At 48.0% G+C, this 26,063-nt stretch overlaps 1 protein-coding gene across 1 annotated transcript; it reads right to left on the bottom strand.

Annotated features, from left to right (window-relative positions):
* LOC149912416 (rho GTPase-activating protein 32-like) lies at positions 1 to 25,384 on the bottom strand. The gene is made up of 6 exons (XM_090131062.1): positions 25,316 to 25,384; positions 24,921 to 25,002; positions 24,298 to 24,441; positions 23,919 to 24,021; positions 23,691 to 23,823; positions 1 to 24 (listed from the first exon to the last, which is right to left on the bottom strand). Exons 1-6 carry the CDS (start codon positions 25,364 to 25,366, stop codon positions 1 to 3), a joined length of 537 nt encoding a protein of 178 aa, XP_089987188.1. The 5' UTR covers positions 25,367 to 25,384.
* Between the last annotated feature and the right edge of the window lie 679 nt (positions 25,385 to 26,063).

Genomic DNA, 26,063 nt, shown 5'->3' with positions numbered 1-26,063 from the left:
TCAGTGGGAGAATTGTCCAAGCTTCTAGAAGGAAATCAGGACAAAGATATGTAATGAAAATAAGTCCAGGCTGGCTGTCCTTGTGGGCATCAGCTGCTGGCATCTGCATTGCTGCTGCCATGAGCATGGCACAGCAGGTAAAAGATTGCTTTTCCTTGTGTGACACAGGAGCTCTTGACTTGAAAGCTAGAGGGATGCAATACAAAGAGCTGCAACCTCTGCCAGACATGGCAAAGGTGAGTGGGATGCTGTTTCAATTATTGCTGAAGTCAGGGAGACTGTAAGGATGGAAAGGCTGGTGTTTGCCATGGGCAGGGAAACACATCTGGTTTTCATCTTCTCTTTCTCTTTGAGTGCCAGATAAAGAGCAGAGTGTGCCCTCACCTTGGACCCCTCCTGGCCTCTTCTGCTGAGATGGAGAAATGTTCCAGCTTGTAGAAGGACATCAGGACAAAGATATGTAATGAAAATAAGTCCAGGCTGGCTGTCCTTGTGGGCATCAGCTGCTGGCATCTGCATTGCTGCTGCCAAGAGCATGGCACAGCAGGTAAAAGATTGCTTTTCCTTGTGTGACACAGGAGCTCTTGACTTGAAAGCTAGAGGGATGCAATAGAAAGAGCTGCAACCTCTGCCAGACATGGCAAAGGTGAGTGGGATGTTGTTTCAATTAGTGCTGATGATTGCAGGAAGGACTGTAAGGATGGAAAGTCTGATGTTTGCCATGGGCAAGGAAACACAGCTGGTTTTCATTTTCTCTTTCTCTTTGAGTGCCAGAAAAAGAGCAGAGTGTGCCCTCACCTTGGACCCATCCTGCCCTCTTCTGCTGAGATGGAGAAATGTTCCAGCTTGTAGAAGGACATCAGGACAAGGATATGTAATGAAAATAAGTCCAGGCTGGCTGTCCTTGTGGGCATCAGCTGCTGGCATCTGCATTGCTGCTGCCATGAGCATGGCACAGCAGGTAAAAGATTGCTTTTCCTTGTGTGACACAGGAGCTCTTGACTTGAAAGCTAGAGGGATGCAATAGAAAGAGCTGCAACCTCTGCCAGACATGGCAAAGGTGAGTGGGATGTTGTTTCCATTGCTGATGATTGCAGGAATGACTGTAAGGATGGAAAGGCTGGTGTTTGCCGTGGGCTGGGAAACACATCAGGTTTTCATTTTCTCTTTCTCTTTGAGTGCCAGATAAAGAGCAGAGTGTGCCCTTACCTTGGACCCATCCTGCCCTCTGCTGCTCAGAGGGAGAAATGTCCCAGGTTCTACAAGGACATCAGGACAAAAATATGTAGTGAAAATATGTCCAGGCTGGCTGTCCTTGTGGGCATCAGCTGCTGGCTTCTGCATTGGTGTTGCCATGAGCATGTCACAGCAGGTAAGGGATTGCTTTTCCTTGTTGGACAGCTGTTAAGCCATTCTGATTCACCCTTTGCATCCACAGCATACAGTTTTTTCCCACACTGCTGTTTCTATCCAGCAGTGTGCATATGTGCAGTGCTAGAGATGTTGGTGGTCCTGCCTGTGGCAGGGGGTTGGAGATTCGTGATCCTTGAGGTCCCTTCCATCCCGGGCCATTCTGTGTGTGTGTGTGTGACTGGCTAAACACCAATTGTTGCTAGCTCAGCAGGTATACTGCTAATTATTGAACGCCTGACAGCTGCTTATCAACACTTGGCCACTATTTCTGGACAGCTGCTCATCCCTGAAGAGAGAGAAGTTTGGAAGGAGGACAGAGGGGAGTCTCTTGATGCCTGCCTGTTGCATCCCAACCTGCCCACAGAGTGAGTCACTTCGGCCTTGTGTGGAGGCCCTGGCTTCTTTGGAGTCTGTTTTTCTTTTGCTGAGCTTCTCCTATCCAAACAGCATGGCCTTACAACATGCTTTCTGGTCCTTAATGCTATACCCATGCAATTTGTAACTATTACAGTTCTGTAAGTGAGAATTGATCACATGATTGAACAACTGTATTTCTAAAATATGTTATGAAATAACTTCTTTTTACTAATACTAATACTAATAAAGTCTTTCTACTTTTTCAAACTGTTTCTAAGGGCAAATTACAAAACACATTGTGCTGTACTGCTTCAGAGCAATCCCACATTTGATAGCCAGTGCAGAAACAACATTCCATTCTACAGCATTAGCTAGTTCAGAGGTACCAGACGTGTATCTGGATGTGGCTGTTGTGCATAACTGGGGCTGAGGGATCAGAAGTGACAGCTCCACTCTTGGAGACCACAGAACTAAAATGGAAAGATAAAATAGTTGCAGGGCAATTGTTCTGTGTGCCTGAAGCAGGGACCGATTTATGGGGGAGAGATTTAACAGTTAAATGAGGATTACAGCTGCAAGTCTGTGAAACAGATATCAGGGGTCAATGAATGTGTTAACAGCTGTGATGAAGAAGAAATGAATCCAAAGCTGTGGGCAGGGGAAGGAAATCGGGGTGGACTCACAATTTTCCCTTACAAATAACTGCCCAAGGAGGGAGTGGAGCTGTGAAACAGCAACAATATCCCATAGCCTTAGAAGGGAGAGTGGGTCTAAAAGCTGTAACACAGACACTGGTTAAGGATGGTCTTCTGGAACCTTGTCTGTGGCCTTATAACACCCCAATCCTGTCGGCTCGGAAGGCAGACGGCACGTATCGGCTGGTGCAAGATGTAAGGAAATGACTGAACCCGTTCTCAAAAGACAGCCTGCGGTTCCTAACCCCTATACCCTAATGAGTCAGATCCCACACGGACAGCAGTGGTTTGGTGTGAGAGACCTCAAAGATGCTTTCCGGACAGCCTTTGGACTCAGGGAGAAATGGCTGCGTTTGTATGAGGACACATTGTAATCCTATCGTGATTCGTGATGATACTGTAGATACTGGAACTCGTGCTAATCCTTGTCTTTGCAACATGTGAACCAAGTGACTGGTGGTGCTGTCATGCAGAAAGCTCCCTTCCAACCACTCAGCAAGCATTTGGATGAGACAGCTTCCTGCTGGGGAGCCCTCCGGCATCACTGCTGCCTCCTCCACGACCATACCTGCAGATGCTTCAGAGCTCTTCAGCATGGACTTCCTTCCTCCCATCAGCAGCTGCTCCTGCACTGACCTTCATTCACACTGGGATACCATCTGCTTCCAGCAGGAGCTGACCTGCGAGACAGAGAAAGGAAACGTGGGATGAGCACCAATGCAGAAGCACAAGGCTGTGTCACCACCACGTCTTGCAGCCTTGGGAAGTCAGCTGCAACTGCAGCCTTGGTCAGAATTACAACGGGCACCGTAAATTAAGTGTGACCTCTGAAGTTGTTGCCATGATCAGAAATAGACGCTGAAATCGCTCACATAACTGTCGGTGGTTCCCTCCAAATTCTTTTGCTTTGGGGAACAGATGGACTCGGAATGGAAGGACACGAGAAAAATGACATCTGTTTGAGCTCAGCAGACTTGAGAGGTGGGCCTGGGTGAACCTCATGAGGTTCAGCACAGCCAAGTGCAAGGTTTGGCATTTGGGCCGGAGGAATCCCAGGCATTCTTTTGTCATCGTGGTGGTTTCCAATAGACCCCAACAATGAGACATCAGGTCGCCGTGTGGGCTCCTGGGTGACACTGCCATTTCCCAGCCATTGCAGCCTAGGGGCAAATAAAGTAAAATCCTTCAGAAAGATCTCACACTGATTGCATATTTTACTGTTCTTTTACACAAAACAGAAGGAGAGGGCAGCAGATGCATACAGCTGCATCAACACCCAGGCTGCTAAAGGAATGGAAAGACAGAAACATCAAATATCAATGCCTTATTCTAATGCAAGGAGGGAAGCTTCTATCAATGTTACTTTTTATCATTTAAAATGAGCAGTTGGCACTCTTAAAGGAAAATCCTAGGCCCCAGGTTCTGACAGTGTGGCAATCTGGACTCAGCTGTGACTGATCCAAACAGTCTGTTCCAGATTTTAACATCCCTTCTATGCATTCACAAGTTTTCTCTGTTGACTTCCCCTTACAGCCGTTAGATGCCAGCAAAACATCCCACAAACACTCCTTAACTCTGTGCACACAGGCACCCATCCAACCAGAGGTCCAACTTAAGGTCACAGGTTAATTACTCATGTGATCCTTCCTGACAGAAGAACTACTCGTAGTGATGTGTAGGAGTAAGGAACAGTTTGAAAAGGTCATGGACATATTAGAACTTGCAGCATTTATCTTAATAGATGCCTACATTGCAAAGCATTTTGTAAAACACACGTTACAAGTACTGTGCATTGGATTACACTATATCAAACTCTAAGTAACAATACAGGTTGCTTTTAAATCTACACTTACATGTTTTCTTCCAACTCCTTGATAAAATTCTTTACTACCTTCAGTTTTACAGCCAAAGCAGTGTTTGAGCTGGTAATGTACTCTTGAACAGCACCGTTGCCTTTAACATTTGTATGTTTAGATCTGAAGAGAGAATTTGGTCATTATTTCATGATGAGAGAATCTTATATGACAAAACAGAATTACAAAAATCTGACAATACTGTAAAATGCCAGCGTAAGAATGTGGCTTTGATTTTTTTTCTTTTTTTTTTCCTCTTTTTTCTTTTCTTTTTTTTTTTTTTTCTTTTTTTTTTTTAAATGGTGAGTGTACCATTAATTCAAGATTGGAATTTTGTTTGTAAGTCGATCTCTATAACTGTTCTTGGCATCATTCTGTAGGATGAACTAGATACATGGAATTTGGCACTGGCTCCCCAGGGCAGTGGTTTGGCACTGAGCTGACAAAGGCCAAAGAGCATTTGCACAATGCTCTCAGACACAGGGCTTGACCCATAGGAGGTCCGGTGTGGAACCAGGAGGTGGAATACATGATCCTCGAGGTCCCTTCCAAATACAGATATTCCATGATCCTCTAATACTTATATTCCCAAGTCCTGTACACAGTGCTCAGATGCTTAATTGAAAGGTTCCATGAAACAGTGAGGTATCTATGTCCCTTTACCACTCAGTTATTCAATTTGCCACATGGATCTTTCATCCAGTCACATTAGAAAACACTCAAAGTATTTCCTTCAGTCTTCCATTCTGATAGAGCTTTCTGGAGCAAATAAAGAGTTGCAACTCAGAATGTCCACACCTCCCTTCCTGCACCCTGCATACTTTTTTCATTGCACTGTGATTACGTACCATTCTATTGTCACCCTCATTCTGTCCTTATCTAGGCAGTTTAATGCCATTAAATTTTCCAGCAACAGATGCCCACAAGTACAGCCAGCCTGGAAATATTTTGATTACTTATCTTTGTCCTGATGTCCTTGTAGGAGGTGGGACATTTCTCCATCTCAGCAGCAGAGGGCAGGAGGGGTCCAAGGTGAGGGCACGCTCTCCTCTATTTTTCTGGAACTCAAAGACAAAGGGAACAAGAAAACCAGATGTGTTTCCCTGCCCATGGCAAACACCAGCCTTTCCATCCTTACAGTCCTTCCTGACATCAGCAGAGATATTTTGCTTTCTTGTGCCACTTCATCCCTTTAGCATCTGGCATTCTAACAAAAAAGTACTCTAACACAGGAATTTTAATATTTTCATATTAAATGTCAGAATTAAGGAACCATTATTATTACCAAATATTTAAAACATTCAACCCAGTGAGAAGTGAACTGATGTTGCATTTAGCATTCAGATTAGAACTTGACATTTCTCCGGGAAATTCTGTAATCATCATAGTGTTTCACAGTTTTCAGTTTATGAATACTAGTTAAGTCTTCACTAATACATTATCTTCTTCCCCCTTTATGCTTTCTATATTGCTTCTGAAGCAGACTTACCTCATGATTGAATAAATGTATAGTAACGTCCAAGGTGCTTGGATTGAACAAAAATAATCCCAGTATGGGGTTCAGTCAGACTTCTATAGAATAGGTGAATCTTATGCATTGGTGCCAGAGATTTCCAATAGACGACAGGAAGTTCAACAGATGAAAAGTGCACCTAAGTAAAAAGTGCTACTTTAATAAACTATAGTCTCATTGTCAAGCCTTGCACTGTCTCAGCAGATTATTACAGAATGTTCATTCAAGCAGGAATTAAGAGATGCGTCTGAATTGATAACAACAGCAAGTAATTAAGAAAGCTTGACTGCAGTCTGCTTGAGGATTCCAGTCTGAAGTGTGTTCCACCTGATGACAACTGGGAATGTCTTTCTCTCACCATTAGAACCATTGCACCTCTGACTAAACACATAGCTAATCACCACTGAAAACCTAGATGCAATTTCTGCAGTGCACAGACCAACTACATGTTGATTAACATTCAGAGAGATTGTGCAGGTGTCCTTTTAGGAACTGGCCTACAGTATGCTAAGAGGGATGGATGTGGGGACATTAGGATAACGTGCCCTCTGCCTGTTAAGACAGCCCCAGCAGAGCAGGTCAGCAGGCTGAAGAGCTGCGTGGGTCACCAGGGCTCAGAGACTTCACTCGGCCATCTGAAAGTGGAGGGACTTCAGCCCAAGCTGCCCTTTTCCATGCAGGCAAGGAGGCCAAGAGAAGGTGGATCGGCACGGTTCTGGTGCAGACAGGGGCTGCAGTGTGAGCAGGCCTACACAGACAAGGCTGTGCCCACACAGAGTGACAGCAGCTTTCGCTGTGAGCAGATTCCCAGGGGGCCTGAGCCATGGCAGTTCTTGATGGCAGCATGTTCCAATCAGCCCTGGAAGTCTTCTCTGGACGTCTGTCGCATTCTGGAATCCACACTGAGGACGCAGTCGCTGTGTCAGAGCAGCTGGCAGAGTCACGGGGAACCGTGACGTAGTTGGCCCAGGGAGCAACAACAAGGCCTGCACTGCTCAGCCAGCCCAGGCCAAAGGGGAGCACGAGAGAGAGCAGAGGAGAGAGGGGGGAAAGAGGGCCAGGAAGGAAAGGCCTGTGCCTGAATGGACGTGTAGCAGCAGCTGCTGACAGCAAACTCGGTGATGGCAGGGGCACAGCAGAGCAGTGCAATGCTGGCAGCTTCCTGTGTCTTTCACACAGGCACTGCAGACATGGCCAGCACTGGGAGATCAGCAGAACTGCTGCACACCTCTGCCAGCCCAGGCCAGAGGAGTGCAGAACAGTGAGCTGCTGCTGAGGGGAGAGAGGATGGCCTGAGAGCTGACCTGAGAGGCAGGGCTGGCTGTGTTACAGCAGCCTCTGTGTCCTCCTCCTGTGTCTGTGAGGGCCAGAGGGCCAGAAGAGAACATGCCCAGACAACGAAGCCCTGCTGTCCTCTGCTGCTCAGCTGGAGAGATGTTCCACCTTCCTGAAGGACGCTGATCCAAAGGGAAGGAATCAAAGGAAGTCCAGGCTGGCTGTCCTTGTGGGCATCAGCTGCTGGCAGCTGCCTCTGTGCTGCCATGGGCAGGGCACAGCACACACAGTGTTTGCAGTTCCCTGTGTGACACTGGCCCTGGTGACCTGACAGCCATAGGGAGACAAGAGAAAGAGCTGCCTCCCTCTGCCAGATGAGGCAAAGGTGAGAATCCCAGAATCACAGCATGGCCCGGGTTGGAAAGGAGCTCAAGGTTCATGAATCTCCAACCCTTGGCTCTCCAAGGGTGCACAGGGGGCTTTGTTCTCCCTGTGGTGCAGCTTCAGTGCCAACTCACAGCTGAGCTGGTTGGCACACTGTGACAGCCTGCCGCTCTGAAGCTCTTGGGGCAGTGCTCAGTTCTTTCTGAAGTACTCTGGAAAATGCTGCTTCTCCTTCACCAAGTCTGTTTCCAGACAGACGTCTTTTTCTCCTCTGTACACACAAACAGTATCTTGTAACTCCCTGGCACAGTGCTCAGAAGTGATACTTCTGGAAGCACGTCAGAGAAAAGTGGCCTTGTCCCAGTGGACTTTCAGAGCAGATGAGAACAAGTCTTGGTTGACGGCTTTCTTCTGCTTCTGGAACTGCACAGGCAGGTTGTGTGTTGTCATACTTTATGCCAGAGTGCCAAACTGAAGCAGTTTCTGCAACTTCTTTTTTTCATACTTGTCACTCTTTGCTGAGACCTTAACTTAGTCATTTTTAATGCGCTCTCATCTAAACTACTGTGTCCTCCAGTGTCAGTGTTGTATGAATCAGGACTGTGGGATTTCATCAGTGAAAGGATTCTGCTCTAATGACTGTCATTCTAAAGCTGATATTGTTTCTACCGCATCAGGCTTGCAGGAAGCATCTTTGATCAACAGAGAAATCAGAAAAATTGCTTTTCCTATTGCAGTTTCCTTTTAACTAGTGATGAAAGCTGTCAGTTTACTTTTGGCACCAGAAATCCTGGGATGCAACCAGGTTAGATAAGAAGTGAAACTGAGTCAACAGTAAAGGAACACAGATGAGATAGCATCACAGAGCTCTGGAAGAGATGTTCCAGCTCTGTGTCTACCTACACCTTCAGGAGATGAAAAGTACTGGCTTACTGAGGTGTCCTGGGTTGCAGGTTCTGTTAATCTCCATTTTTGGAAGAGCTGCTTGCAATAAATACCTTGTAAGGTGAATGAGCTTGATAGAAGTAGGGTGTGAAAGAGATGGATTTGCTGTTTCCCTGAAGGTGCAGGAGTATTGCTGTGCCTACAGTCAGTAAACAAGGCAGAAATCACTGTGTTCCTCAGAATGAAAAGCAAAAGAATAAAAATCTTTTTGGGAGTGACAGCACGCCTGAATGAAGCACAAATCTAAACATTTAAAATAAGGGCTAGTGTCAAAGGGACTTGCAGTATTTCTCGTGAAGAAATATTTGATGCTTCTTTATGAAAGTCATCCTAACAAAAGTGTACTGATGTCTTTGCTGAGGATTTCCTTGGTTCCAGCCTGAAGGTGTGCGCAGGCATGAGCAGGCAGTGCTGAGCTGCAGGTGAGTACCTGTGTCCCACAGCAGGAAACCCGTGGATGTCTTCAGGGGTTTGAAATGGGCAGAGCTGTAAAACCTGCAGGCTTTCACTGAAATTGTCCTCTGCTTTATTTTGTAATCTTAGTTTCACCAATGCTTTCCAATATTATTTTCGTATGAGTGCAGATACATGGGATAGGATTTAAAGTTTTTATGGTGCTGCTGTATAGTTTTCTGTAGTCATCATAAGCCAATAAAAAAAATAATTGGTAATCAGGCAATCTATTAACAACCTGTGGCACGTGTCAAAACAATGAAATTCCTTGCAGGAAGACAATATTGCTATACAATAATGTGGCTATCCAAAACTGTTAATTATACTTGATGAGCTGGAGATAATCCTGAAATGCGGGACTTTGATCTTAGCCAAGAAAAATAAACCGTATTATCATTCTTAAATTGGCAGCTGCTATCAAAAGCCTGTGTCTTATTTCCCTTTTAGTAACACTGGCTAAATCAGAGAAAGTGATAAAAGAATTTCATGATTGCAGCTTAGGGATTCTTTCCCACTTGACCAGAAGTAATCAATGTCCAAAAATGTCTGTAAATACTTTTTCTATCTTATTTTGCCAGATGTATTGATATTTGAGACGAATGGCAAAAACATTTTGCGTACATAGATAAGCAATGCAAATTTCCTGGATTGTTTTAGAGAAAAAAGCTCTGGTTATCAGATCGTTTCCATGCAGAAATAAGATTTACAGAAAAATTCTCATTATTATTATTCATGCATGAATAAGTTCAAAAAAGAGATGTGGGGGATGTTGTTTCAATTCCAGGTGATTGTAGGAAGGACTGTCAGGATGGAAAGGCTAGTGTCTGCATGGGAAAAGAAACACTTCTGGTTTTCATGTTCCCTTTGTCTTTGAGTGCAAGAGGCCATGAGGAGAGAGTGCCCTAAACTTGGACCCTTTTTGACCATTGCAGCAGAGATGGAGAAGTGTTCAACCTTCTAGAAGGAATTCAGGACAAAGATATGTAATGAAAATAAGTCCAGGCTGGCTGTCCTTGTGTGCATCAGCTGCTCGCATCTGCATAGTTGTTGCTATGGGAATGGCAGAACAGCTGGAATGTTGCATTTCCTTGTGTGACACAAGCACTGGTGAATTCAAAGCAAGAGGGGTATATTAGAAAGAGCATCACCTCCCTGCCAGATTAGGAAAAGGTGAGTGGGATGTTGTTTCAATTAGTGCTGATGGCAGGAAGGACTGTAAGGATGGAAAGTCTGGTGTTTGCCATGGGCAGGGAAAAACATTTGCTTTTCATTTTGTCTTAATCCTTCAATGCTAGATAAATAGAAAAGAGTGTGCCCTCACCTAGGAACTCTCCTGCCCTCTTCTGCTGCGACGGAGAAATGTTCCAGCTTGTAGAAGGACATCAGGACAAAGATATGTAATGAAAATAAGTCCAGGCTGGCTGTCCTTGTGGGCATCAGCTGCTGGCATCTGCATTGCTGCTGCCAAGAGCATGGCACAGCAGGTAAAAGATTGCTTTTCCTTGTGTGACACAGGAGCTCTTGACTTGAAAGCTAGAGGGATGCAATAGAAAGAGCTGCAACCTCTGCCAGACATGGCAAAGGTGAGTGGGATGTTGTTTCCATTGCTGCTGATGTCAGGAAGGACTGTAAGGATGGAAAGGCTGGTGTTTGCCATGGGCAGGGAAACACATCTGGTTTTCATTTTCTCTTTCTCTTTGAGTGCCAGATAAAGAGCAGAGTGTGCCCTCACCTTGGACCCCTCCTGCCCTCTTCTGCTGAGATGGAGAAATGTTCCAGCTTGTAGAAGGACATCAGGACAAAGATGTGTAATGAAAATAAGTCCAGGCTCGCTGTGCCTGTGGGCATCAGCTGCAGGCATCTGCATTGCTGCTGCCATGAGCATGGCAAAGCAGGTAAAAGGTTGCTTTTCCTTGTGTGACCCAGGAGCTCTTGACTTGAAAGCTAGAGGGATGCAATAGAAAGAGCTGCAACCTCTGCCTGACATGGCAAAGGTGAGTGGGATGTTGTTTCAGTTGCTGCTGATGTCAGGAAGACTTTAAGGATGGAAAGGCTGGTGTTTGCCATGGGCAGGGAAACACATCTTGTTTTCATTTTCTCTTTCTCTTTGAGTGCCAGATAAACAGGGGAGAGTGTGCCCTCACCTTGGATCTCTCCTGCCCTCTGCTGCTCAGAGGGAGAAATGTCCAAGCTTCTAGAAGGACGTCAGGACAAAGATATGTAATGAAAATAAGTCCAGGCTGGCTGCCCTTGTGTGCATCAGCTGCTGGCATCTGCATTGCTGCTGCCAAGAGCATGGCACAGCAGGTAAAAGGTTGCTTTTCCTTGTGTGACCCAGGAGCTCTTGACTTGAAAGCTAGAGGGATGCAATAGAAAGAGCTGCAACCACTGCCAGACATGGCAAAGGTGAGTGGGATGTTGTTTCAGTTGCTGCTGATGTCAGGAAGACTTTAAGGATGGAAAGGCTGGTGTTTGCCATGGGCAGGGAAACACATCTTGTTTTCATTTTCTCTTTCTCTTTGAGTGCCAGATAAACAGGGGAGAGTGTGCCCTCACCTTGGAACTCTCCTGCCCTCTGCTGCTCAGAGGGAGAATGGCCAAGCTTGTAGAAGGACATCAGGACAAAGATATGTAATGAAAATAAGTCCAGGCTGGCTGTCCTTGTGGGCATCAGCTGCTGGCATCTGCATTGCTGCTGCCAAGAGCATGGCACAGCAGGTAAAAGATTGCTTTTCCTTGTGTGACACGGGAGCTCTTGACTTGAAAGCTAGAGGGATGCAATAGAAAGAGCTGCAACCTCTGCCAGACATGGCAAAGGTGAGTGGGATGTTGCTTCAATTGCTGATGATGTCTGGAGGGACTGTAAGGATGGAAAGGCTGGTGATTGCCATGGGCAGGGAAACACATCTGGTTTTCATTTTCTCTTTCTCTTTGAGTGCCAGATAAACAGGGGAGAGTGTGCCCTCACCTTGGAACCCTCCTGCCCTCTTCTGCTGCGATGGAGAGATGTTCCAGCTTCTAGAAGGACATCAGGACAAAGATATGTAATGAAAATAAGTCCAGGCTGGCTGTCCTTGTGGGCATCAGCTGCTGCCATCTGCATTGCTGCTGCCAAGAGCATGGCACCGCAGGTAAAAGATTGCTTTTCCTTGTGTGACACAGGAGCTCTTGACTTGAAAGCTAGAGGGATGCAATAGACAGAGCTGCAACCTCTGCCAGACATGGCAAAGGTGAGTGGGATGTTGTTTCAATTAGAGCTGATGTCAGCAAGACTGTAAGGATGGAAAGGCTGGTGTTTGCCATGGGCAGGGAAACACATCTTGTTTTCATTTTCTCTTTCTCTTTGAGTGCCAGATAAAGAGCAGAGTGTGCCCTCACCTTGGAACCCTCCTGCCCTCTTCTGCTGAGATGGTGAAATGTTCTAGCTTGTAGAAGGACATCAGGACAAAGATATGTAATGAAAATAAGTCCAGGCTGGCTGCCCTTGTGGGCATCAGCTGCTGGCAACTGCATTGCTGCTGCCATGAGCATGGCACAGCAGGTAAAAGATTGCTTTTCCTTGAGTGACCCAGGAGCTCTTGACTTGAAAGCTAGAGGGATGCAATAGAAAGAGCTGCAACCTCTGCCAGACATGGCAAAGGTGAGTGGGATGTTGTTTCAGTTGCTGCTAATGTCAGGAAGGACTGTAAGGATGGAAAGTATCGTGTTTGCCATGGGCAGGGAAACACATCTGGTTTTCATTTTCTCTTTCTCTTTGAGTGCCAGATAAACAGGGGAGAGTGTGCCCTCACCTTGGACCCATCCTGCCCTCTTCTGCTGAGATGGAGAAATGTTCCAGCTTCTAGAAGGACATCAGGACAAAGATATGTAATGAAAATAAGTCCAGGCTGGCTGTCCTTGTGAGCATCAGCTGCTGGCATCTGCATTGCTGCTGCCAAGAGCATGGCACAGCAGGTAAAAGATTGCTTTTCCTTGTGTGACACAGGAGCTCTTGACTTGAAAGCTAGAGGGATGCAATACAAAGAGCTGCAACCTCTGCCAGACATGGCAAAGGTGAGTGGGATGTTGTCTCAGTTGCTGCTGATGTCAGGAGGACTGTAAGGATGCAAAGTCTGGTGTTTGCCATGGGCTGGGAAACACATCTGGTTTTCATTTTCTCTTTGTGTGCCAGAAAAATAGGAGAGTGTGCCCTCACCTTGGACCCCTCCTGCCCTCTTCTGCTAAGGTGGAGAAATGTTCCAGCTTCTAGAAGGACATCACAACAAAGATATGTAATGAAAATAAGTCCAGGCTGGCTGTCCTTGTGGGCATCAGCTGCTGGCATCTGCACTGCTGCTGCCATGAGCATGGCAAAGCAGGTAAAAGATTGCTTTTCCTTGTGTGACACAGGAGCTCTTGACTTGAAAGCGAGAGGGATGCAATAGAAAGAGCTGCAACCTCTGCCAGACATGGCAAAGGTGAGTGGGATGTTGTTTCCATTGCTGCTGATGTCAGGAAGTACTGTAAGGATTGAAAGGCTGATGTTTGCCATGGGCAGGGAAACACATCTGGTTTTCATTTTCTCTTTCTCTTTGAGTGCCAGATAAACAGGGGACAGTGTGGCCTCACCTTGGAGCTCTCCTGCCCTCTGCTGCTCAGAGGGAGAATGGCCAAGCTTCTAGAAAGACATCAGGACAAAGATATGTAATGAAAATAAGTCCAGGCTGGCTGTCCTTCTGGGCATCAGCTGCTGGCATCTGCATTGCTGCTGCCATGAGCATGGCACAGCAGGTAAAAGATTGCTTTTCCTTGAGTGACACAGGAGCTCTTGACTTGAAAGCTAGAGGGATGCAATAGAAAGATCTGCAACCTCTGCCATACATGGCAAAGGTGAGTGGGATGTTGTTTCAATTAGTGCAGATGTCAGGAAGGACTGTAAGGATGGAAAGGCTGTTGTTTGCCATGGGCAGGGAAAGACATCTGGTTTTCATCTTCTCTTTGTCTTTTTTTGCCAGAAAAATAGGAGAGTGTGCCCTCATCTTGGACCCCTCCTGCCCTCTTCTGCTGCGATGGAGAGATGTGCAAGCTTCTAGAAGGACATCAGGACAAAGATATGTAATGAAAATAAGTCCAGGCTGGCTGCCCTTGTGGGCATCAGCTGCTGGCATCTGCATTGCTGCTGCCATGAGCATGGCAAAGCAGGTAAAAGGTTGCTTTTCCTTGTGTGACACAGGAGCTCTTGACTTGAAAGCTAGAGGGATGCAATAGACAGAGCTGCAACCTCTGCCAGACATGGCAAAGGTGAGTGGGATGTTGTTTCAATTAGTGGTGATGACAGGAAGACTGTAAGGATGGAAAGGCTGGTGATTGCCATGGGCAGGGAAACACATCTGGTTTTCATTTTCTCTTTCTCTTTGAGTGCCAGATAAAGAGCAGAGTGTGCCCTCACCTTGGAACCCTCCTGCCCTCTTCTGCTGAGATGGTGAAATGTTCTAGCTTGTAGAAGGACATCAGGACAAAGATATGTAATGAAAATAAGTCCAGGCTGGCTGTCCTTGTGGGCATCAGCTGCTGCCATCTGCATTGCTGCTGCCAAGAGCATGGCACAGCAGGTAAAAGATTGCTTTTCCTTGTGTGACACAGGAGCTCTTGACTTGAAAGCTAGAGGGATGCAATTGAAAGAGCTGCAACCTCTGGCAGACATGGCAAAGGTGAGTGGGATGTTGTTTCAATTAGTGCTGAAGTCAGGAAGACTGTAAGGATGGAAAGGCTGGTGTTTGCCATGGGCTGGGAAACACGTCTGGTTTTCATTTTCTCTTTCTCTTTGAGTGCCAGATAAACAGGGGAGAGTGTGCCCTCACGTTGGAACCATCCTGCCCTCTTCTGCTGAGATGGAGAAATGTTCCAGCTTCTAGAAGGACATCAGGACAAAGATATGTAATGGAAATAAGTCCAGGCTGGCTGTCCTTGTGGGCATCAGCTGCTGGCATCTGCATTGCTGCTGCCATGAGCATGGCACAGCAGGTAAAAGATTGCTTTTCCTTGTGTGACACAGGAGCTCTTGACTTGAAAGCTAGAGGGATGCAATAGAAAGAGCTGCAACCTCTGCCAGACATGGCAAAGGTGAGTGGGATGTTGTTTCAATTAGTGCAGATGTCAGGAAGGACTGTAAGGATGGAAAGGCTGTTGTTTGCCATGGGCAGGGAAAGACATCTGGTTTTCATCTTCTCTTTGTCTTTTTTTGCCAGAAAAATAGGAGAGTGTGCCCTCATCTTGGACCGCTCCTGCCCTCTTCTGCTGAGATGGAGAAATGTGCAAGCTTCTAGAAGGACATCAGGACAAAGATATGTAATGAAAATAAGTCCAGGCTGGCTGTCCTTGTGGGCATCAGCTGCTGGCATCTGCACTGCTGCTGCCATGAGCATGGTAAAGCAGGTAAAAGGTTGCTTTTCCTTGTGTGACACAGGAGCTCTTGACTTGAAAGCTAGAGGGATGCAATAGAAAGAGCTGCAACCTCTGCCAGACATGGCAAAGGTGAGTGGGATGTTGTTTCAGTTGCTGCTGTCAGGAAGACTGTAAGGATCGAAAGTCTGGTGTTTGCCATGGGCTGGGAAACACATCTGGTTTTCATTTTGTCTTAATCTTTCAGTGCTAGATAAATAGAGGAGTGTGTGCCCTCACCTTGGACCCCTCCTGCCCTCTTCTGCTGAGATGGAGAAATGTTCCAGCTTGTAGAAGGACATCAGGACAAAGATATGTAATGAAAATAAGTCCAGGCTGGCTGTCCTTGTGGGCATCAGCTGCTGGCATCTGCATTGCTGCTGCCATGAGCATTGCACAGCAGGTAAAAGATTGCTTTTCCTTGAGTGACATAGACTCTGTTGACTTGAAAGCAAGAAGGATGCAATAGAAAGAGCTGCAACCTCTGCCAGCCATGGCAAAGGTGAGTGGGATGTTGTTTCAGTTGCTGCTGATGTCAGGAAGGACTGTAAGGATGGAAAGGCTGGTGTTTGCTATGGACAGAGAAACACATCTGGTTTTTATCTTCTCTTTTTCTTTGTGTGCCAGAAAAAGAGGAGAGTGTGCCCTCACCTTGGACCCCTCCTGCCCTCTGCTGCTGAGATGGAGAAATGTTCCAGCCTGTAGAAGGACGTCAGGACAAAGATATGTAATGAAAATAAGTCCAGGCTGCCTGTCCTTGTGGGCATCAGTTGCTGGCATCTGCATTGCTGCTGCCATGAGCATGGCACAGCAGGTAAAAGATTGCTTTTCCTTGTGTGACACAGGAGCTCTTGACTTGACAGCTAGAGGGATGTAATAGAAAGAGCTGCAACATTTGCCAGACATGGCAAAGGTGAGTGTGTGGGATGTTGTTTCAATTAGTGCTGATGTCAGGAAGGACTGTAAGGATGGAAAGGCTGGTGTTTGCCATGGGCAGGGAAACAATGCTGGTTTTCATCTTCTCTTTCTCTTTGAGTGCCAGAAAAATAGAGGAGAGTGTGCGTGCTTTCTACCCCTCTTGCCCTCTTCTGCTGAGATGGAGAAATGTCCCAGGTTCTACAAGGACATCAGGACAAAGATATGTAGTGAAAATAAGTCCAGGCTGGCTGTCCTTGTGGGCATCAGCTGCTGGCTTCTGCATTGGTGTTGCCATGATCATGTCACAGCAGGTAAGGGATTGCTTTTCCTTGTGGGACAGCTGTTAAGCCATTCTGATTCACCCTTTGCATCCACAGCATACAGTTTTATCCCACACTGCTGTTTCTATCCAGCAGTATGCATATGTGCAGTGCTACAGATGTTGGTGGTCCTGCCTGTGGCAGGGGGTTGGAGATTCCTGATCCTTGAGGTCCCTTCCAACCCGGGCCATTCTGTGTGTGTGTGACTGGCTAAACACCAATTGTTGCTAGCTCAGCAGGTATACTGCTAATTATTGAACGTCTGACAGCTGCTTATCAACACTTGGCCACTATTTCTGGACACCTGCTCATCCCTGAAGAGAGAGAAGTTTGGAAGGAGGACAGAGGGGAGTCTCTTGATGCCTGCCTGTTGCATCCCAACCTGCCCACAGAGTGAGTCAATTCGGCCTTGTGTGGAGGCCCTGGCTTCTTTGGAGTCTGTTTTTCTTTTGCTGAGCTTCTACTATCCAAACAGAATGGCCTTACAACATGCTTTCTGGTCCTTAATGCTATACCCATGCAGTTTGTAACTATTACAGTTCTGTAAGTGAGAATTGATCACATGATTGAACAACTGTATTTCTAAAATATGTTATGAAATAACTTCTTTTTACTAATACTAATAAAGTCTTTCTACTTTTTCAAACTGTTTCTAAGGGCAAATTACAAAACACATCGTGCTGTACTGCTTCAGAGCAATCCCACATTTGATAGCCAGTGCAGAAACAACATTCCATTCTACAGCATTAGCTAGTTCAGAGGTACCAGACGTGTATCTGGATGTGGCTGTTGTGCATAACTGGGGCTGAGGGATCAGAAGTGACAGCTCCACTCTTGGAGACCACAGAACTAAAATGGAAAGATAAAATAGTTGCAGGGCAATTGTTCTGTGTGCCTGAAGCAGGGACCGATTTATGGGGGAGAGATTTAACAGTTAAATGAGGATTACAGCTGCAAGTCTGTGAAACAGATATCAGGGGTCAATGAATGTGTTAACAGCTGTGATGAAGAAGAAATGAATCAAAAGGTGTGGGCAGGGGAAGGAAATCGGGGTGGACTCACAATTTTCCCTTACAAATAACTGCCCAAGGAGGGAGTGGAGCTGTGAAACAGCAACAATATCCCATAGCCTTAGAAGGGAGAGTGGGTCTAAAAGCTGTAACACAGACACTGGTTAAGGATGGTCTTCTGGAACCTTGTCTGTGGCCTTATAACACCCCAATCCTGTCGGCACGGAAGGCAGACGGCATGTATCGGCTGGTGCAAGATGTAAGGAAATGACTGAACCCGTTCTCAAAAGACAGCCTGTGGCTCCTAACCCCTATACCCTAATGAGTCAGATCCCACACGGACAGCAGTGGTTTGGTGTGAGAGACCTCACAGATGCTTTCCGGACAGCCTTTGGACTCAGAGAGAAATGGCTGCGTTTGTATGAGGACACATTGTAATCCTATCATGATTCGTGATGATACTGTAGATACTGGAACTCCTGTTAATCCTTGTCTTTGCAGCATTTGAAGCAAGCAACTGGTGCTGCTGCCATGCAGAAAGCTCCCTTCCAACCACTCAGCAAGCATTTGGATGAGACAGCTTCCTGCTGGGGAGCCCTCCGACATCACTGCTGCCTCCTCCAGAACCATACCTGCAGATGCTTCAGAGCTCTTCAGCATGGACTTCCTTCCTCCCATCAGCAGCTGCTCCTGCACTGACCTTCATTCACACTGGGATACCATCTGCTTCCAGCAGGAGCTGACCTGCGAGACAGAGAAAGGAAACGTGGGATGAGCACCAATGCAGAAGCACAAGGCTGTGTCACCACCACGTCTTGCAGCCTTGGGAAGTCAGCTGCAACTGCAGCCTTGGTCAGAATTACAACGGGCACCGTAAATTAAGTGTGACCTCTGAAGTTGTTGCCATGATCAGAAATAGACGCTGAAATCGCTCACATAACTGTCGGTGGTTCCCTCCAAATTCTTTTGCTTTGGGGAACAGATGGACTCGGAATGGAAGGACACGAGAAAAATGACATCTGTTTGAGCTCAGCAGACTTGAGAGGTGGGCCTGGGTGAACCTCATGAGGTTCAGCACAGCCAAGTGCAAGGTTTGGCATTTGGGCCGGAGGAATCCCAGGCATTCTTTTGTCATCGTGGTGGTTTCCAATAGACCCCAACAATGAGACATCAGGTCGCCGTGTGGGCTCCTGGGTGACACTGCCATTTCCCAGCCATTGCAGCCTAGGGGCAAATAAAGTAAAATACTTTGAAAAGATCTCACACTGATTGCATATTTTACTGTTCTTTTACACAAAACAGAAGGGGAGGGAAGCAGATGCATGCAGCTGTATCAACACCCAGGCTGCTAAAGGAATGGAAAGACAGAAACATCAAATTTCAATGCCTTATTCTAATGCAAGGAGGGAAGCTTTTTTCAATGTTACTTTTTATCATTTAAAATAAGCAGTTGGCACTCTTAAAGGAAAATCCTAGGCCCCAGGTTCTGGCAGTGTGGCAATCTGGCACGGACTCAGCTGTGAATGATCCAAACAGTCTGTTCCAGATTTTAACATCCCTTCTATGCATTCACAAGTTTTCTCTCTTGACTTCCCCTTACAGCCGTTAGATGCCAGCAAAACATCCCACAAACACTCCTTACCTCTGTGCACACAGGCACCCATCCAACCAGAGCCATCAGTCATTCCCAGCCATGCGCTCTTCCTCCAATCATGGTCAGCATCACACGGCCGTCACGCAGCTCACTTGACTCAGTTTTTCTCTTCTTTCTGGAGGTGGCCTTGCTTCTCAGCCTTACCTTCTCGTGATGTTTATCTCGCTCTGCAGCTCCTGCTCTGAATAGGCTTTCTTGGATTCCCGCATGACAGGCACAAAATGCAGCCACAGCCCCTGCCACCAAGGTCAGCTCTTCAGCACACATTACCTGAGGAGCACTTGGCAACTCCTGCAACCTGAGCAGTGCCAGGAAGACTGTTTCACTTCTGCTTCTCCTGCCTCAGAAATTCATTTTCCTACCTAGAAAATGGAAAAAGAAAAGAAAGAAAAAAAATCCTGACATTAGCAGACACATTTGATACTATGGAATTCTGGAAGGCAAGGGATTTGCCCTCTATGATGAGAAGTTGAGTGCAAAGAACTAAGAAGAGCCATGAGCAGGTTGTGAACTTGTGGGTAAAATTAGGAAGTGCAGCAGTGCAGGGCTTCTGGAGGTGAGGGTCTGCTACAGCCGCCTGGAAAGAGAGCCTGTTGGTGGGAGCTGCTTACTGCAGCCAGCAGAAGCATCGCACTCACTGACTCTCATCCTGATGGGGGATTCCAGTCAGTCTGGGAAATCAGCATGGCTGGCTGCAAGCAATCTGACAGACTCCTGGAGTGCAGTGAGAATCACTCTGTGGTGCAGGCATTGGGCACAGCAAGCAGAAGGGAAGCATTGCTGGACATGGTGCACACCAGGGGTTACGACAGGAGGCGGTCAGGGCTGCAGTGACCATGCCCTCCTTGAGTTGGTGATCTCAAGGAATGCGGGCCTGGCAGGAAGCAAAGGCAGGAGCCTGAACTTCAGGAGAGCCAGCTGCAGGCTGTTCCAGGAATTCTTGGACGAGATCCTCTGGACAACTGTTTGTAGGGGCAAAGGGATGGAAAAGAGCTGGTCACTTTCTCAGAAAAAAACTTGCTCAGGTTGCAGGCTGAGCTGCAGGAGAGGAAGGGGAGGAGGTGCCAGCACGGCTCTGCACGATGCTCTGCCACACTGGGCAGCTTGATCATGGCTCAGCAGTGGGATCAGACGAGGAGAAGGGGAGAAGGAAATCAAGGATGGGAGGGAACCATCAGACACAGCCGGTGAGTGTCTGTGAAGTCTTGCAAACCAGAGATTCCCAGGTTGTTTCTGCTTTTGCAGCATTTGTGTGGTGCAGGGTGAGCAAAAGGTTCTGCTGCTTGATTCTTCTGCAGGAGCCGCCTAAAAGGGAAATGGCCACTGAGCTGCAGACCAAGCAGTACTGCCTGACCTTGGCCAGGGGGAGCTTCTCCTGCCGCAGTGTGCTGATGACAGGTCTGGAGATGATCTGCACGGCCAGCTCGTAGGTGGGAGCCAGGAAAGGACACGATGGGAGGAGAGAGGTGTTAAAGAACAGCCAAGGCATGGAAATGCATTAGAAGGCCCTGAAAAGCATCACAAAGCCACAGCCAGGAAGCTTGGGAGTATCATGAGCAGCATCCAGGATGCGAGAGATTATTTGCTACCATGCCAAATGGTAGCAGAGCTCCCCCTGCAGACATCCCAAAGCCAGACAAAACAGGAACAAACCCGGAGCTGTGCTGCACGCACCCCACAGCCACAGCATTGCAAGCTGGGGTGCCTTGCTGTGTGCTGCATTCATCCCAGTCCGTGTGAATGAAGACTCTGGAGGCAGTCAAGGCGTTGATTGAGCACGAGTGTGCTTTTATTATTATATAAAGGACAGGAGGGTGTGAGAGGTCCACGGTGAAGATGGGACTCATCCTGTCTTGTCATGGAGAGAGTGGCTCAGAGCTCTCAGTGCTGCTGTCCGGTGCCTGGGACTGGAGGCCTGATTGAAAGTCCCCCTGCAAGAGGCTCTGCTCCTCTTCACTGATGCTGACCTGCTCCTGCATGGAGGTGCTGCTGTCAGGGCACTCACACTGTGCTTCAGATGGGCTGCACTGCAGAGACTCTGGGTTAAAATCCACACTTGTGACTGTGGTGTCTGGGAGGCTCAGGTCAGCAACTTCAGCAGAGCCAGGTGTAATGAGAGCATGGACTTCGATGAGCTCCTTCTCTCCATTACTGATGTCAGATGGAAGGCTGCTGTTGGAACTGCAGCAATTTGTGCTTCCTAAGAGCTCTCCACTGATGGAAGCACACAGAGCATCCTCGCTACTTGCCCTGGATCTTGTGGGTTGGCAAGGGCTCGATTCACCTAGAAAGGATACACAGGGGTTAGTGTCAAACTTTCACAAGCTGAATTACGACAGTGGTACTTGATCAGGGGTGAAGATTTAGGCACGGGATTGGACGCTAGAAAGAGATACATGTGCAGAGCAAGCTTGAATTGTATGTTCCTGAAAAGCAGGGATTTGGAAGCTGCATTTGCACCCTTACCTGCCAGGACTACCACTGCTGTTTCAGAGGGCTGCCTGGCATTGCGCTGCAGTTGGCGTTTGCTGCCAGAGGATGGCTTCCTGAGGCTGAAGCAGCAACACCAACTGCTAGCTGGTGATTCCTCATTCTTGCTGGGTGGATTTTGCCTGGAGAGAGAAAACAGCCAATGCTGTGAGTCGTGCGTGGTGCAGGGTGAGGGAAGAGCAGCACTGAGCTCTTGGCAGCAGTTGCTTGTTCCTAGCACTGCCTGGTTTCTGCAGGAAAACACAAAAACCCACCCAAACAATGATGCTGGGTGCTGGAAAAGAAAGTCCTCTTTACCTGTCAGATGGAAAGTCAACGACGGTGTGGAATTTGCCCTGCCCAGCTGCAGGGCTTTCTTCCACTTCAATGTCCCTGCTGCTCTCTGTTACCACAGAAGAGGTGCTGTGGCCTCGCCTCTGTGCCTGTGCCTCCTCCAGGCTGAGCAGCTTTGTGGCAGCAGAAGAGACCCCCACAGACTTGGGCCCTGGGAGAGAATTGTGCCCTGTCAGGGAAAACCACAGGTAAGAGCGAGGATCAGAAAGCAGCAGCACAGCCACCACAGTTCTGGGGGAGGTGCTGTATTTTTCTCAGGCTTGCTTATCCGAGCCACTGGAAGAAGAGGAGCTCAAAATAACCATGTGGGAAGAGGTGTGTTTATGGCAAAGGACACGGTCATCATTAAGAGCAGCTTACTGTATCAAAATAGGCAAGGAAAAACCCAAGGAAATGGGGGCAGGGAACTGAGAAAGCTTCGCTGCCACACTTGCATCAAGCTTTTCCTGCGTGCAAACCATAATAATGACGGTTTCCTCCTTGTGAAGTTTGGGCTTGGACATTCTCAGCATCCAGCAACAGGATGCCATACCCTAATGGAAGTCCAGAGGTCCGCTGTCCCCTTGATGGTAAAAGAGTATCTCAAACATCCTGGAGAAGGCCTGCATTTGGTCAAGGTGTCAGGTCAAGATCAAGCTAATGGAGGAAGACACTCACCTGCTGCATCTGCAATGTCTGCTCCGGATTTGGAGCAGAAGAGGACGTCGGTGTGGTTGATGATGAATTCCACCACATCCGACTGCGTCTGCAGCTCCATGCAGGCAGCTCTTCCGCTGGCGCAGGCAGACTCGTTCTGCTGTGATCTGTAGAAAAGGCAGATTTTAGAAGTCATTTCTCCAAGACCGTTTCCCCGAGTCTGAATTGTTGCAGCCAAAAGCTGTCAGCTGAGGCTCTGGAGACTTCCGCAGTGGGCAATCAGTGATGCCACTGCAGAAATTCCCCTGGATGATCAAGGACACGTCAGTCCCATCTCAACAAGACTGCAGAAATTGTCACCTAGACATTGTGCCCGTGGGGATGGAGAACAGCTCAGGCTCCTGCTCTTCTGTCAGCCACAGATTTTACAGGAGAAGAGCACATTTGATGGAGAAAAAGGGAGCACTGTTTTTTTTTTTTAATGGAGAACAGATGAAGCGTTGTGTTGAAACAGAACCAGAAGTTTACCTTAAGAGGTTTGGAGCCCACACAATGGCTAGGTTCTTGGCATGCATGTTTGTGATGGTGGAGTTCCCAGCCAGACACGCCAAGTGTCTCATCAGGTACTCCAGTGTCCTGGAAAACAAGAGAGGCAAACGTTCAGCACCAACATGCAATACGTGCTGCAATTCAGAAAGACAAAGGCTGGAACCGCATCGTTGCCCTCTGCAATGCAGCAGGGCTGAGCTCAGCAGGCTGAGGGCAGCACTGACCTGTAGTGAGGAGCGGGCAGCTGCTGGATGACGTCCTGCATTCTGAGCAGCCGCTCCTCCTCTGTAGCGGCACCAACAGCATCCTGGAGTAGTGCAGAAAGGGAGCGAGACACCAATCAGGCTAGTACAGCACTGCGAGTAAACCTCGTGGGGCTGACAGCAAAAGGGCCTCCGAGCTGGGGCACTGCTGCAGCCATCTGCCAAGAGGCCCAGGAAGAGGGAAATGAAAGACGTGGCCTTGTGCTTACCGAGAACTTGCCGTACAGCTGGTGGGTGAGCAGAGGGTTCGGGAGCTCCCTGAAGTACATCTTGCAGAGGGAGCTCACGCTGTGAATGTCACGGACGGTGAGCTCAGGAATCTGCTCCGACTCAAATTCCTGCCTGGAGAGAGGGACGCAAACCCGGTTGAGCGAGAGGAAGGCAAGCCCAAAGCCACACCAGATGCACTCAGGCTGTGTCAGTCGCAGCACTCTTACCGCAGCCTCTGGATGTTGGACGCGACGCCGGACAGGCGGTATATCCCCTGCACCACGCCGTGCTGCTCAATGAACTCAGCGCAGCTCTGGAGGACCTGGGGGACTGAAGAACACGTGCCAGCCGTCAGTGGAGCTCCTGATTCAATCGTGCTGCAGGCTGTGCTTCACATCCCATCCACTAAGCACAGCCAGGCTTGGCTGAAGCAAATACAGATGTGCTTGTCTCTTAGGAGCATCCGCCTCACTTTATCCTTCAGCCATCAACTCCCATTACACGTGTCTCCACGGCTATCAGCCTGCCCCCTGCTAGATATGAGCTCCCTTTCATCTTCTTTAGATGCCCAGCAGAGGAAGATCTCAGGAATGGGCAGCTCCTTACCATCACGACCGGAGTGGAGAAGATGCTCTCCCAGGTCACCGCCAAACACCCTTTCCTTCTCCACCTCCCGCTCGGTCGGTTTCTTTGGGCGGGCCTTCACCAAGGAACGAAGGAAGGTGAGGATCTTGCTGCGTTTCTTGGGCACTGCACAACAAAAGGAAGAAACCAGGTCATTTCAGGTCTGGCTCCGTTGGACGAGGCCGAGCACAGCACATTCTACAGAGAACGTCAGAACGGGAAGAACATTACCAACCAGTACATACAAAAAGGGATTTTCCCCATCTCTGGAGGAGCCCAAGGCCAGGTTGGATGGGGCCCTGGGCAGCCTGGTCTAATCTGACATTAAATGTGGGGGCTGGCAGCACAGCCTGATGCAAGGAAGTGGAAGCTTGAGGATCCTTAAGGACCCTACCATCCCAAGCCATTCTATGAAGATTCTATAGTTTCCCCAAGTCCAATCATAAACACAGGAGGATTGGGCCAAATCTCTGCCCCATGGTGTGCATGAAGAATCATCAACCCAGAGGACAATGTGGGATGGATAAAGGAGGTACTAAACATGGAACGCACCCCCAAAAAGACTTCATTTTGCTTCCCCACACCATCAAATGTAACATCCCTACCTGGCTTTGGCACTGAGTTGATGAGTGCCTCAGGAATGTTCTTATTAATGAGTTCCACACACTCCCCTGGGAAAAATCCAACCTGTAACAAGAAGAGAAGCCAACTATTGCATGCAGCACTTCTCAGGTCTGAACTGTTAAACCAAAAGCCACATAACATTTCCCTCGGAACGTGCTTGCCTGACGTTCCATAAGACTATCCAGCAGAAAATGGCCATAGTTCAAAGCATAAAGGTAATAATTTTTCAACATTTGCAGCCAACGGCAAGGTCCCCTGACACCGACACAGGGAAACTGTTTACGTCCATTAGGCATCCTGTGCATGCAGAGCAGCTCTAAGCTAAGATTCCTGCCTTTACTGCAGTTGCACTCTCCAGTCTGAAGCTTGTGCCTACCTGGAAGCCGAGCTTGCCTCTCCACCAGGGGGTCAGCTCCTTTGGTGGCATGTCGATGACACACACGATGTCTCCGACCTGCAAGAGATTGCAACGTCAATCCCAGCTTCAGCACAGCTGGGAGGAAAGCTCCCAGGCTCCCTGGCTCAAATGTCTGCATTCTTCTGCACTGCCAAACATCGCCGAGCATTAAAGCACTTGCACCAGTGCAGCTCTGAAGACATTTGCCATTGTAAAATTGAGCAACAAGGAACGCCTTGAACTGCTTACCTCAAAGGAGAGTTCATCCGCTGCCTGGGCAACGTATCTCTTAATAGCATGGGCAGCAGCAATAGCTGGAACATTCACAGGTGCCACCTCATGGTCTAGCAGGGGCTTCCCCTTGTTCTCAGCCTGAAACAGAGAGCACAGGCCACGGTGAGGAGCTGGGAACCAACAAGGAGGATTTCAAGGTGAGGAGCACATCTGCAGAGAAAGCTGCAGGAAATGCACTCGGTCCTTATCACGGGCACTTGAGAAGGAACTGCAAGTCTAATAACGGCTGTTTCTCTCCCTGGTGTGCAGCAGGCACACGCCAGGCAATGCAAAGATGCATCTCTCCCCATCCAGACTAATCAGCAATGGCACTGACGCAGACAGGTGGCCTTGTGTATTTTGCCACATCCTTTCCTGCGCTCTTTGTGCAGGAAGGCTGACTGTTTAAGATGCTAGGAGACCGTGAAGAGGGAAACCAAAGCTACGGCTGCAG

Source organism: Phasianus colchicus, chromosome Z (genome assembly GCF_987193195.1).
Source record: "Phasianus colchicus chromosome Z, bPhaCol1.hap1.1, whole genome shotgun sequence".
Lineage (NCBI taxonomy): Eukaryota > Metazoa > Chordata > Aves > Galliformes > Phasianidae > Phasianus > Phasianus colchicus.
Note: the sequence above shows the minus strand (reverse complement) of the source record. Positions and strands in the feature narration are given on the sequence as shown.